Below are 15446 nucleotides of genomic sequence, written 5' to 3' on the forward strand. Positions count from 1 at the left end.
AGCTGTTTCCAGAGTGATCGGCTCGGGAGTCCCACCTGAATCCCGCCTCCTCTGAGCAGCTGTCTGCCTGCCCCCAGCTAGCAGGCAGACAATTCAGCCTTTCTCTGTGTGATGGTGTGTGATGCAGAGTGAGAGGCAGCCTGAAGAACTCAGCCAGTGTAATTTCAATGTTGTCTCAGTGTAACGAATGGAAAACAGGGGAACATGCTGCTGCTGGCTGGAGCTTTGATCTGTCTTTGAGCCCCCCCCCTCCCCCTTTCTCTCGGGCTGTCTCTCACACAACAACCCCCTGTCATCGCGTGCAATGCAGTAGTGCAAGGGGGGGACCTTGCCATGTGGACGATGTTTTGACCGATGGATTTCTGCAAATGCCAAACCTGATCAGAGATGGGTTCTGCTTTAGGAAGGAGAGAAGCTCTGGAGAAAAGAGACAAAAAGACACAAAAAGACAAGAAGTGCAAAATTAATAGTAAGGTATCCCAATTTCATTTTTTTGTGTGTGTTTTGGAAATATTTATTTTTAGTTTATACATTTACTATCTGTTTTCTATGAGTATTGCAGACTACATTTGAATGAGTATAGTTCTTACTGAAAGTGTTACGCATTTAGTGGAAATAGCTGATTGGCTAAAAAAATGATGGGCAAGATATTTTATTTACAATCTGACCAGCAGGACCTTAGTCCATTTTTAAGTTATTGCCATGAAGTGTATAGTCTGTAGACAACAAATAGCAGTTGACATATTTAAACTGGTAAAAACCTAGTGCTTTGGAGACCTGACACATGGTATTATTTTGTGTGTTCTTCCACCCTTAAATATAAATGGTATCTGCCAGTACCTCTCTGTATTATGCACTTGAAATCCTTTACGGCACCCTTGCTGTGTGCAGACAGTGGCATCATGAGGCTATTTCTTCAAAGTGAAATTTCTTTAGTTAAAAGGAGATTCCACAATGTTAACTGTTTACATGTATCTGGTTGTTCAAGAATGTATTTATTAATCAGGAGCTTTAATCCTTGTTGTCACAATTTATTTGGTGTGAGCATTAATTGATCTTATGTGTCTATACTGGGGTGGGTAAAAGTACTTGGTAATATTTGCATACATAAAAACAATTATATGTTCAGAGATGTAATTGAATCTGTTTTAATGAAGGTTGTGCTAATAGGGTGTGTCACTCAGTATGTGAGTATGCTTTGTACAGTATGAGGAGGGGGTAACAAAAGAATGTTGTGACTTGTCATGTTTGGGTGGTGAGTCAAAAGACAAACAAGAGGAGGCCTTAGCTACTGTGTACTACTGTGCTGATCAAAAAAATGCTCCTTTTTTTTATCAGAACCCACTTTAGGCAGGTCATGGCAGATTTCATAGCAGCTGTAGGCACTAAAGTTCTGCTGCCAGCTTTTAAACACGTCATGACTTTCTGTGCCAGGTTCAACTCTCATCCTTTAATAATTTGAATATCTGTGAAGAGGATGCAAGGAGAAGTTGGGGTTAGTCTCATGTGCACAAAATAAACATTTCACTCCCTTCTGGGTTACTGTGGAGTTCATCAACAGAGCCAAGTCATACTCCCCCAAAAAATACTTTCAATTGGGGAAAATCTGGGGTTACACATTTATGGAACAAACTCTGGTGTGCCATACTATCACGTACAGTATTATATGAGGATAATTCTGTTGGTAATAAAAAATAAGGTTTATGGTTATAGATGAAATTTGTTTTCAGATTGTTTTCACCTATTACCCAAGCAAAACCTTTTTATTTATTTTAGGGAAGTAGAGTAGAAAATGTGCCGCTCCTAGGTGTGAAACTCGAATCTTTGGAAGTAATAACTCTCTTCCCAATAGATCCTTCTTAAAGCCCAATGTTCGTGAAAAAGAATTCAAACTAATGAGGCATAGCAATGTGCATATGAATGAACTGTGAAAAATGAGAAAGCAGGACACATTTCCATTACACGAGAGTAGATGTTAAAACTTCATGCTGATTTGAACTCGGCTCTTGCCAAGATAAGCACCAACTAAGACGTAGCTTTACAGTAAACTAATGTGATCCATATGTGTCTCCCTCCATTTACGTTTCCTTCCATATAATGATGTAGATATCCTTCTGTCTGGTGTTAATGGCTGAAGTGTAATGCTGGCTCCAGGGATCAGCTTATTGCCTCCCTAGTGCATCAGCACACACAACGGCTGCGATGCTGGCTCCGGGGATCAACCACAGTGCGGTCTCCCCAGCGCATCAGCATGACAACCGTCTGGATTGAGCTAAGTAGGGTACATCTCTGGGGTCTTCAAGTGGGCACCTTCCATCCTCAGTGTTTCGTCGACTAGCCCACGACACCTCAAGAGGGCTTGACGGTGATTCTGGCGCTCCCAGCATCACCCCCCTCCGTCCCCCACTCAACTCAGCCCAGATTACTTACCTGTACACATCAGCGTTTCTTTCTTTCTATTGTGCTTGAGATCCCCAGCCAGAATCTTTCTGTCTCAACCACAGCCAGTTGCTGCTCCTCTCTGCTGCTTCAGATAAGTTATTCACTGTGCGACGCAACTCTTGGCCACTGAATCCGACGTCTCTGAGAAACCGGGTTGTAGAGTGTGCCACAAATCCTCGACAACCCACTTCCACTGGGTAAACCCGGACTCTCCATCCTCGCTGTTCCGCTTCAGTGGCTAGTTGAGCATACTGCAGTTTCTTCCTCTCATACGCCTCATCTACAGCATCCTCCCATGGCACTGTTAACTCTACCAGGTGAACAAGGCGTGCTGATCCAGACCACAAGACAATATCTGGTCGAAGGTTAGTGGTGGCAATCTCAGGTGGAAAAATAAGCCGTTGACCAACATCTGCCAGCATTTTCCAGTCTCTAGCAGCTTCCAGTTGTCCTGGGCGAGGATTGGTTTTAACACCTTTTCTTGGTGGTTGCTCTCCTGGGCGGAGGAATGTTGTCTTTTGTGTGTAATGTTTTGATGGAACTGGTGGCAACTTATTGGTCATGTTACACTTGTCTTCCAATGCTAAGGCCAAACATCGCAGCACCTGGTCATGGCGCCAAGTAAACCGTCCTTGGCTAAGAGCCACATTACATCCTGTCAAAATGTGCCTTAATGTTGCAGGTGATGAAAAAACAAACAAACAAAACATTGGAAGCAAGGTGAATATAAAAGAAGGTGTAAATTAGCATCAGGAGGAAGAGACACACTGGGGGGTGGAACTCTCAAGGCTACTCATCTGAGTGTTGTGTAACTTGTGCCACATTTACTTATTGTGTCTCTGCTGTCTGTATTCTGTTTTATATTATTATCTTCAAGGTTCATTTAGGAGTATTTTATTTATTCATGCAATAAAGTATTTCATTGTTTTCAAAGAAAACTCTCCTACACAGACTTCCAGTAAAGGTTTTCAGTCAATTGTAACACATATGTCAATCATGTTGTGTGTATGTACTTTAAATAACAATAGATGGTACAGTATATTGTATACAGAATAGAGTGCTGCCCAAGTGGCACCGCAAGTGGGCAGATATAAGCCATGTGATGCCAGCAGTCAGAATCCAGTGATAATACACAACCTTAGTTTTTATCTATAGTGTTTCCTTTTAAGCTATTACTAGGATTACATTTTTTATTATGGTGCCTCTTCCCTCATAAACTTTTTAAAACTATCCTTATAAAAGTTTACCACAGCATTTTTGCACTGTATTTTTTGTCGTTTTACCATGTTTTTCCTATGGTTATACTATGCATTTACCACAGTTTACCCATGTTTATAAGTATGCTTTACCATACCTCGCTATTCTTCACCATGCTTACCTATGCTTTACCATGCTTTCATTATGCTTTATTACACTGATATGCTTTTACTATGGTACACTTTTATAAGGGTACTAAAGAACAAAACAAACTAAAACTGTGATAAAATAAATTACATTTTTTGTCATTTTATTTTTGTACTTTGGTGCATGTTTATTTTTATGTAACTATTACTGCACAACTGGTATCATGTTGTAATGATTTCCCTTACACTAGAGTAGATGTTAAAACTTCAAGATAAGCACCAACTAAGACGTAGCTTTACAGTAAACTAATGTGATCCATCTGTCTCTCCATCCATTTGCGTTTCCTTCCATATGATGATGTAGATATCCTGATATCTGCCTGGTGTTGATGGCTGAAGTGTAATGCTGGCTCCAAGGATCAGCTTATTTTTGCCTCCCTATCGCATCAGCACACACAAAATAGTTACATAAGAATCACAGCAACACACGTGTAGCAATGAGAGGTATATCTGCTCTTGATTCATTACAGAGGGAAGTATTAGTGTAAATTATAAAAGGTAGCAGAATGCATTTTACGGTATAAGACTGAATGCAGTTTGAGCCAGGTATTGCCAAAACTGAAAATAAAGCCCTACACAGCAGTTCTCAGTCAGGTTAGTGGTACTGTGTCAGCTTCACCATGTGGACCGTAGAGAAAGTGTATTGTATGGAAACTGCATTGTTGCGTAACAGCTTACCTTAATACATCATGAAGTGAGATGCTTTGGGCTGCACTGTGACATAGATCTATGGCCTCTTGTTTTCTGACAACCCATTTACCTCTAGGAGCACGGGACACAATCATAGATGTAGGCCTATTTTAACTTAACACAAATCAAGAATAATTGAATTGATTTTGTTTCATTTGATTTGGAAAGATTAATAAAAGTGTTTAGATTTTTTAAACGTGTACATTTTCTAACATCAACATATGGTATTCCTGTCAATGAAAATGCAAACCGGGCCCTGATAAACTTTGTCCTGTGTATTTTTTTTTTATCCAATATTAAAAGTAATCATTTTCATTTCCCACTAAAATGGCTGTAGGACAGTTAGGAAGCTACCAGATCTGCAGCCTCTGAATACTGAATACCACTGGGCCCCGGCCATCGCATTTGTTATGCACATGACTCTAACTGATTCAGCTTCTTTTTTTTTTTAGCCAATAACTGATGACACACTACATTCCTGGCCTATTTTCGCGAGCTTCTGAGAAGCCAGTATTTCCCTGGACTCATACACAGAGCCAGGGCTGTCAATAGGGGGCAAAACAATGCTCTTACTAATAGCATGACCACCACAAGACAAAGTATGTACATTTAACACAGTGTACAATCAGAAAACAGACATTGGAAATAACATTAAACTTCATTAAACTACTCTGGTTCTCCTTTGAAATAGCTTAATAGACTTTGTTGTGTGTGGCCTCGATAATATTGTGTGTCTAGATTCAGGTACACATACAGTACTGTAATTTAGTAATAATCGTAAAATCTGGAGTGGTTCAACCTGCTATGCAGTTTTTGTTTGGTTATGAGAAGGTGTAAGAGTGTGCAAGTTGGAATTCTGAATGGAATTAGTGGTGGCCAATAAGAACGCTGTCTGAATCAGAGTGAGAAATTAATTTGGAATACCTGTCATTTTAGCAAGTACTCTCTAGTTTGGACAATGCAGTCATATGCAGAATACATACATTGTGATTGCATTATTCAGAAAAGGCTGTAATTGCAATTAGTAAGTAGTGTGTCCTTTGAGAAGAGCATCATGTTGCCTGACAGGTGGGTATTGCAGCAGATGGACTGAGGCCACAGTTCATGGATGTAAAGAAAGAGCAGTGATTTAGTGCAGAACAGTCCAACCTTTTTGGCTAAACATTTTCATAAAAGACTAACCTTCAGTTTAGCACTAAAACTAAAAAGCTGATGAAAATAAAATAGTACCAATAAAATAAATTTTTAAAAAAAGAGTTTTACTACGGCAAGCTAGGACACTGCTTCTAGACTATTTGGGCTGTTTAAGCAAGTTTAACACAAGTCCGTTTTCTGGCCTTTGTATTGAATCTACTGAAGACAATTGTCCTGGACTTTGACTTTGCAGTCTGTTATATGAATTATATTTTGAAAGTCAATGCGCTAAATATGATTGAGATGACTGTCATATTGGAGGGTGGAGAGCCTGATTTGAGAAACAGTAGTGGGAAAGGTCAAGGACTGTTGTACAAGACACCTGCCATGCTACCCCTTGTGTTAAGAAACCACTGAAAAAAGCACCTCTATACAGTACTTGCATAGGAAAAGATTTGCCAAGATTGTATTATATTGCACGTACCAAAGCCACCACACTTGTAGATATTCCTCCTGGCTTGCAACTTCCGTTCATTTTTCTGATAACTTGTATAAATAAGTATATTTAGGCTTGTTCACACAAGTGGGGCGAATCATTTAATGATTCTTGTAAGTTCATTTGTACTAGCTGTTACATGCAGCGGGTTACCATGGCAACCAGGTGAATTTTCTTCATTCTTTTTGTTTTTTTCATTTTGTCTGAGCTGGAGTAAAATGGGCTCTGCTAAATACTCATGGCTGTCATTAGAAAGTCCTATTTACTGTATATCCATCTCAGGGTAAAAGCACACAGTGAAAGCACATCTCGATTTAGAATTCAGTGTCTTCAACTGCTGACATTGAGTTTTGATTCATATACTTCTATCACTGGTTAATGTGGACTCCACCCTCATTTGATAAAGATTTTTTTTCTTTTTTTTTCTTTCCTATTTTTAACTATTTGGAGGATTAATTATGACAGATAGCATCCATCTGGATGTAATCCTTCATTATAACAGGGAAGTGCTTCATCAGGGTACTGATAAAAATCAATAGGTGTGCGATGGACAGATTGCTGAACAAGAACAAACTACTGTTTTTTATCACCCGGCACTAGCCTTTTTTTATTTATGTTCAGCAGTGCGGGGTAGAGCTCATTCTGTTTTGTCTCCTTTGTAAGCCCAGTGCTATGAACAACTTCAGACTAATAATACATTAACATGGATGTCAGTGACATGCATCCCCCCGCCACAGCTATAAATTCAAAATTAGAGCTCTCGGTGCGACTACAAAGTCAATGACCGAAACTTATAGAAACTGTATAACGTACAAATGGTGCGATTTGACAGGGGGGGGGGGGGGGGGGGATTTCCCTGGCTCTGCTTTTTTACCCCAGGCTCTGCACTTTGTGGGGTTGATTTTATGTAAGAGATACATGAAGTGAGATTGTCGGAATGAAGTGAGACTTGTAAGCAAGACTAAACAGCTGCACTATCCCTTTTGCGCTGCATACCGTGTGCTGTCCCAATAAAGGCTTTTGAAGCCACTTATTGTTTATCAACAATTAAAACACAAGCCTTACACAATGTTCTCAAAGCCAAAGGAATTAGTTATCAGAAGTCGCCTCCATAGCTACCCATTGTTTCTGTTGGGACTGGGTAGTGTTTAGCAGTAGATATTTGGTAAACACAGAGCGGGTTGAACTGTCTTGTACTGCAAGACAAGGCAGGTTCAAATATGTACATTCCAAGCTCAGTTATTCTTGAGGAAAAAATACATTTCATACAGAAGTAAGTTATCAAGGAGGTTATCTGCAATTACTTGTCCTGAGTGCTTTTCAAACAAAAATATATATTTATTTTCTGGTTGATTATAAGCGCACGCTGTTCTTGTCTTTTAGCTTTTGAGAATAATAATAATAAATATAATAAAAAAGTTTTAAACGACAATGTTTACATGTTGGCAGATGTTGGCATATATGTGAAAAGAAAAGCCAGATAACTTTTTTTTTTTTAAATTGCTCTTCCTGCAGTGATTTAGAGGACAGACCTCAAACCCAGTGCACTAGAGCAGCCATTTTGAAAAGAGTTTTGAAACAGACTTCAGTTATAAGTGTAAAGTTGTCAGAAAGTTAACAATGAAAAGAAAAATGACAGGTACATTATTTAAACAGTTGTAGCAACACGTGGGGACGTATAATTCTTCAGTATTTAATATTCTGTGGTTTCTCTGTTTGTTTTTTGTAGGTGTACAGTACACGTGGGGATAGCTGACACTATAGGTATTTTTTTTTATCAAGTCACATAATCTGATGTGAGAATTGGTAACAAAAAAAAAAAGTGGTGCACTGTGCAAACTCCTAGGCATTGCACAGTGCACAATCTCTTCCTCTTGTAGCCAAAGCACTTTAAGGACTACTGATCTGATGTTATGTAGGACTGTAATGCAAGACATATTTGCAGCACTTATAGCACAATGCTAATTGGTGAATTGCTTTTATACATAAAGATTTCCTCTTCTATTTGTATAATACATTTCTTGGTAGCGTTTCTGGGTTTATTTACAAAACATGAAATTAACACTGGCAGGCAAAATTGCACACTCTGTGAAACTTGTGTGATGGATCAGTTTCATATATTATGCACCTCTTTGTATTGTGCACTCCTCTGGTATACTTCCCTATCAGAAACACCATGGTACACTTTAGAATACACTAACACACACAAAGAAATTGAAAAATGTGTGTGTTATATTATAAAATGGTGGTACTCATGAAACACCTTATGCAGTACTTGATATAGTGGTCTCAAAAATTCAAAAAGAGCAAATGTAATCACACAAAAGTACTGTATGAATCAGACAGATCTTTGGCTGCCTCTTCTCTGCAATTTAACTTCTGTTTGCTACAGTATATAGAAGCAGGAGATTTATATTTGGTTTTTGTGATGGTGTTGTGTACAATTTTTTTTTTCACAGATTTTAATGGCTCGTCAACCTCCAATAGAAGAATATAAACAGAACTATCAAAATAAGTATGAATAAAAACTCACTGTAAGCCACTGACAGTAAATCTAATTAAGACTTTCAAAATGATAGGAATGTTCACAGAAACTGAATCACATGAAAATAAAACAACAATATCTTCCAAATGTCAGTGCTTTCATAAGGGTGATAAACAGACATGACAGAAAAGTAAAATGTGGAGATTATTGGTATTAACATTGCCTCAGTAAACAAGGCAAAGTTAAACATGTAAGCCTTCATGCTCTTTATTATTAGTAAGGCAAGTTAAATGTTTACCTTAGATGCATTTACACAAATACTGACAAAATAAAATACATATATTGTAAATCTTACTGTATAGTATTTCGAATATATAAACTGATTTATTATTATTATTATTATTATTATTATTATTATTATTATTATTATTATTATTATTTTGTAATTTATTAACATACCAAGAAAGTCACATTAAGACCACACATTGTGCATTGCAGTTCATATATTATTTCACGCATCTAGAACTCTTGAAAAGAGGAGCAGAATGAGATTGACTTGGTAATGCACAGGTCTACACTGAAAGCACCTTGGCACAAATTCTTTGGCAAGTTTAAACTTTAATCTAGCAGGGAGTACCAGGATTTAGTGTGTAATGCTGACAGAAACAATCAAACATTGTGTTTCGATGCACAACATTAGGACTTGTGAACGCCAAAATGAAAACAAGAAATTGTGGAGTAGAACTGCCACTTGCCTGAGCTGTTACTCCAGGCTCTGTTCCCTTGACTAGAAAGATGTATTTTTAATGACAATTCTGTTCAGAACCATAATGCTATTAATAATGGAGGGCCACAGTGGTATCGGCGCTATGCTTTAGTGCGAGAGGTACTGGGTTCGCACCTGCCCTCCGCCTGTGTGTGTATTGCCTTGCCTTGTGTGATGCGCCTGCCTGCGCTAACCAAGATCGCTACAATATATATATATATATATATATTTTTGTCTGTTGGGTTTGCAACTTACAATAGTGTATATGTTCCTTGTGGTGACATTTAATTGACCCTGTCTGTAAAACAGGTATTGATTGTCAAGGCTGAACCAGATTTGTTTTTAAACAGAGACTGTGAATAAATAAGAGTGATTAGAATTCAGACATTCCTCCCAGCTGGACGCCTCTGTAACAAACTGTGTTTGATGGGCTTTGTATTGTGCAGTTTGAATTTGTTTGTTATTTGAAGGGACTTTTAACCATTTTTAAGTCTTGCACCAATGGTGGTACAGAAATGATGAAAGAAGCTTTCTGAGTTTCGTTGTTTGAGATTTGCACTTTTTTAACCTGAAAATGACACACCATTTTACCATTTTGTTTGTACACTGTAACTGTGTGTTAGAGTACCTCAACCATGACTACACAACTCTCAATGGAGCAATATTTAGAAATACTAAAAGAAAGTTAATAAATTCATTGACAAACGTTTTGACTACAAAAACATTTTCAAAGTCTTCAATTAATCTTTTTTCTTCAATGAATGAACCAAAAAAGTGGTGTGATGAGGTTTTAGCATTATGGGGTTTTTTTTTCTGTTTAAAAAAAGAAATTGTATTATACAGTGTATTAATAATACTAATAATAATAATAATGATAATCATACTACTACTACTACTACTACTACTACTACTACTACTACTACTACTACTAATAATAATAATAATAATAATAATAATAATAATAATAAAACTAGTACAATTACATAAAGATACTGGTGGAGGTACATATATTTCCTAAATTTAAAAAAAAAAAAAAAACCTACTTTGGGAATATCTATTAACATTGCTTTCCAAAGAATTGACATTTTTAAAAAAATAATTGCACAGCATTTTTAAATTTCTCCATTGCTGAATTAACAAGCATAGTTCACTGAAAGCAGTACTTAATATGCAAAATGACAGCTACAATGTAAACGTAAACTACAGGATTATGCTACTATTAAAGCAGCATTAAAAAAATATCATAAGGATTATTTCAGTCACTTCTGAAATGGATTAACGAACAAATGGCTTACCCTTTTTTCTTGAAAAGATCAAATAGGGCAGATCTAACTGATTACGTTATACCTTCCAGCTCTTTATTATAATATTAGTGTTCTTCAATGCGCCTGCCACATTTACAACCCGCTGTTTCAATTGTATCTGATCACCATAACAACAGCTTCATAGATTTGGAAATCTCAAGTGAGTTTTCATCATTCATTTCTGTGCAGTAGTGAGAATATTCCTGTGCATTCCTTTCTGACAAAGTATATACTATTAATTGGATTGTGCAAACCTTGGGGATTTACTGGCAAAACACAGAAAACTATGATGTCTAAGGTGTGGTGTTCAGACGCATAATAACCCCTCACATGGTAAGTGTAAGGTATCTTTTCATAATTAGAGAGCAGTCGATTACTACAGAAGAGAGAGGCTTCTTGTGGCCAAGGAGTTATGTAACTGCTGGAGTATTATGCGCATACACTAGGATAGAAGCAGTATTTATTTTCTCTATATACGCTGAACACAGAATACACTATTTCCAGTGGTTGGATGTGTTCTGTCACCCATTTCTGTCCTGGCTTTAGGGATTCGATCTACCTATTTCCATAATATCTATCACTGACCAAAGGAGCATTTATGACTAAAATGTTTCAGACTTTGGATGCAAAATATACCAGCGCACACATTTTTAGAGCTTTACGGTTCTTTCCTTTTTCCTTTAAAACCAGTATTCTAGTTAATCCATTTTAGACAATGTGTGGTTGTCAAATGTATCTGTATACAAGAAAAATGAGTGTAATTTGATCACTTGCATTCATTTCTGTGGATATTATTCTACTGTGCTTACCTTGATCTTCGATTGATTCCTGCTATCATAAAAAAGAAGAAAAAGAGATACTGAGAGAGGTCTTGAGGGATTTCATAATACAGTGCATACATTAAAACTGTGGTTTTTCATTTTATGGTATGGTAGCTGCAATAGTTGCTGCACTTTAGGCACAATGTGTCTCCTATTGCAGGGTTTATAGTGTACAGCAGGTGTAAGTGAAATATTAAAAGGACATTATTTTACTCCATGCTGTGGCAGTGGAGACTCCTAAACTGTTGGATGTATAGCTCAATGATCTGTAGTGTATTAACATTTCTTGTAACTGATGTGCTGAAGTAACTGTGTTTCACCTGCTGATCATCAGCTTTTGAGAAATGTGTCTGGTCAGGATCTTCACATACAGTCTAGAAGAAAAGAAAGTTATCCTTAAAGGAAAGCGATGCAGATGAATCAAAAACATGAAACACACTTTATTATGACTGGTTAGTTCTTTGGTTTCTATATTTTAGCAAACACTTGCACATCTCAATGGGTTGTTTGGTGTGGAATTAAGACGTAAAACATCAAAGCCTCCCCTCACAAAAACTGTGCATCAGACTGACTGTATCTCTCACTATTTGCCCGCTCAGTGTGATGACCAACCCAGTGTCATAAAATGTCATATTCGTGTTGCGTGAACTGATTTGTGGAGTATTGTTTTGAGAATTGGTTCAGCTCTTGGGACTCAAGTGCCTGGATTATATGTAAAGCCAATGTCTTTAAAACTGTATTATTATGCAGCTAAAATATTATTATGGACCTCCTTCTATGACACCTGTGTAGGACTTGATAGTTCAAATCTTTTTTTTTTTTTTTTCTGGGCACAATCTTAAGTAGAAACCTGAAATTCATCTTACACATTTAATATGCTTTCTAAGGCAGGTTGGTAAGAGTAAAGTGTAAATTAAAATCCTAACCAAAACTGTGGTGAGGTTCTTTGCCTAGATAAATATTTAATTAGATCCTATGTTTAAAAACGGTGTGTATGAAGCCAATACCAAAGCAATACCACATTTGGGAATATTGAAGTAAACCCAAAGCCATACATTTGGTTTTTATTCTAGATCCATGTGTCTGATAGTTGACAGCCTTAAGTAATGTCCACACTGAGATGATTTTGTTGTCCAGCACTGTAGAGCAAACAGTGTACAACAAACTGTGTGGGCAGTTTATTGTACATTTTACAGCAGTTAATAAACTAGATTGTAGTATCTGTCACCAGTTCTTATAACATTAAATTATTTAAGCGGCATCTGTATTATCAATACTATAATATACTCTTATTCTGTAAGACATCCTAAAGTACTAAATATAATTGTATTTGTTTTTGTTGTGTTGTCTTATAAAAAACAATGTGTCGGTTTTGTGTGGATGCCTAATAATGACATTCGACATTTCTACTTACCATTTTGAATGTATTTTTGTTTCCAGGCTAACTTGAAGAAGTTTATGGAATATGTTCAACAGAAGAATATTGATAAGGTCTCAAAATTCTTGGAGAAAGGGCTTGATCCAAATTTCCATGACCCAGACACAGGAGGTAAGAGAGTACTTAAATCTGTTTTTTATTGGATCCTTTTTTTTTTACTTCATGGTATACAACCCCAAGCATGTCTAATGTATTTATTTAAAGCATATATTGTGTATTCTACTTAAAAAGGTGTTCTGCAAGTCCTTTTTCTCTGGAGTCCACCACTCAAAAACCCATAATAATGCATATTAACGCTACAGAGAGCAAATTATAATGTTCAATAATTTATAGTATTTTGCTGCAGAATCTGTTATCATATTGTAATTTCATATTTTGTACAGTGGTTCCCATGGAAAAGTTCCCGGGTACACCAGTTACTCTTTTTTGATAGAAATACTGTATGTCATCTACATTTTGTGGACAATCCCCAGAAGAACCACCAGGTGGTGCATTTTTCTTTAGAAATTACATATATATGTGTGGCCATTCCCAATTAGCACCTAATTGTCACACGTGGGTTCTGGTAGGAATGGAATCAACCCCATGCCTGCCAAATTTACATTCAAAATACTAAATCTTTATTGAAACACTAACACACACACAAACACACATTGAGGTGGACAATGATAGCTGGTTTGCTAGTAACTAACATCCATTTTCTTTCCTGTTATTGGCATTATCAACAATGAGTGCATTTTAAAGCTTTGGTTATCACACCTTTAACAACTGATCTGAAGAGCCCTGTGTCATTTAAATAATTAGTTTATTGTTCTATATGCAAAACTACACTACTCTCCAACAAATATTGGTCCAAATATTTATTTAGGGCCACTGTTGTTTTATGAGCTTTTCAGTAAACATGTTTTCTTCTCCAAGGACCATTCAAAACTGAGACTGTTGTCCTGAATATCATCTGCTAATAACCTAACTTGTTGCATTCTCATGTCATGCTGGTACATACAGTAAACAAACATATTTGAAGTCAGAGGGATGGCTACTGTGATGACCCACCATGTAGTTTGTTTAGCAGATTCATTTTCAATTTTGTTACCATAATTTCCCTTCATGTGTTTTTTTTCTATGTGTTTGGTGACAGAATGCCCGCTGACCATGGCTGCTCAGCTGGAGGGCTGTGTGGATTTAATCAAAGTGCTAAAAAGTGGCAGCGCCCATCTGGACTTCAGGACGAGGGATGGAATGACAGCTCTGCACAAGGCGGTGCGAGCCAAAAACCACACCGCTCTCATAGTGAGTAACCTGGGGTATGCTAACCAAAAACCACACCGCTCTCATAGTGAGTAACCTGGGGTATGCTAACCAAAAACCACACCGCCCTCATAATGAATAACCTGGGGGACACTAACCAAAAACCACACCGCTCTCATAGTGAGTAACCTGGGGTATGATAACCAAAAACCACACTGCTCTCATAGTGAGTAACCTGGGGTATGCTAACCAAAAACCACACCGCTCTCATAGTGAGTAACCTGGGGTATGATAACCAAAAACCACACCGCCCTCATAATGAATAACCTGGGGGACACTAACCAAAAACCACACCGCTCTCATAGTGAGTAACCTGGGGTATGCTAACCAAAAACCACACCGCCCTCATAATGAATAACCTGGGGTATGATAACCAAAAACCACACCGCTCTCATAGTGAGTAACCTGGGGTATGCTAACCAAAAACCACACCGCCCTCATAATGAATAACCTGGGGGACACTAACCAAAAACCACACCGCTCTCATAGTGAGCAACCTGGGGTATGATAACCAAAAACCACACTGCTCTCATAGTGAGTAACCTGGGGTATGTTAACCAAAAACCACACTGCCCTCATTATGAATAACCTGGGGGACACTAACCAAAAACCACACCGCTCTCATAGTGAGTAACCTGGGGGACACTAACCAAAAACCACACCGCCCTCATAGTGAGCAACCTGGGGTATGATAACCAAAAACCACACTGCTCTCATAGTGAGTAACCTGGGGTATGCTAACCAAAAACCACACCGCTCTCATAGTGAGTAACCTGGGGTATGCTAACCAAAAACCACACTGCCCTCATAATAAATAACCTGGGGGACACTAACCAAAAACCACACCGCTCTCATAGTGAGTAACCTGGGGTATGCTAACCAAAAACCACACCGCCCTCATAATGAATAACCTAGGGGACACTAACCAAAAACCACACTGCCCTCATTATGAATAACCTGGGGGACACTAACCAAAAACCACACCGCTCTCATAGTGAGTAACCTGGGGGACACTAACCAAAAACCACACCGCTCTCATAGTGAGTAACCTGGGGGACACTAACCAAAAACCACACCGCTCTCATAGTGAGTAACCTGGGGGACACTAACCAAAAACCACACCGCTCTCATAGTGAGTAACCTGGGGGACACTAACCAA

At 37.9% G+C, this 15446-nt stretch overlaps 1 protein-coding gene across 9 annotated transcripts in view; it reads left to right on the plus strand.

Annotated features, from left to right (window-relative positions):
- Positions 1-15446, plus strand: part of LOC117419752 (SH3 and multiple ankyrin repeat domains protein 3-like) — a 276153-nt gene that overhangs the window by 94137 nt on the left and 166570 nt on the right. For 7 of the 9 annotated variants that reach the window (XR_009307250.1, XM_058985907.1, XM_058985911.1 and 4 more), the window contains 2 exons: positions 12982-13090; positions 14118-14269. Coding sequence is in view for 8 of the 9 variants with exons in the window: in XM_058985907.1 (XP_058841890.1) it covers positions 12982-13090; positions 14118-14269 (261 nt within the window). In the remaining variant the exon portion in view is untranslated. Of the gene's footprint in view, positions 1-172; positions 475-12981; positions 13091-14117; positions 14270-15446 lie in introns of those variants that run through there. The other 2 variants (XM_058985913.1, XM_058985914.1) reach the window with 2 other exon arrangements.

This window comes from Acipenser ruthenus, chromosome 14 (assembly GCF_902713425.1).
Source record: "Acipenser ruthenus chromosome 14, fAciRut3.2 maternal haplotype, whole genome shotgun sequence".
Lineage (NCBI taxonomy): Eukaryota > Metazoa > Chordata > Actinopteri > Acipenseriformes > Acipenseridae > Acipenser > Acipenser ruthenus.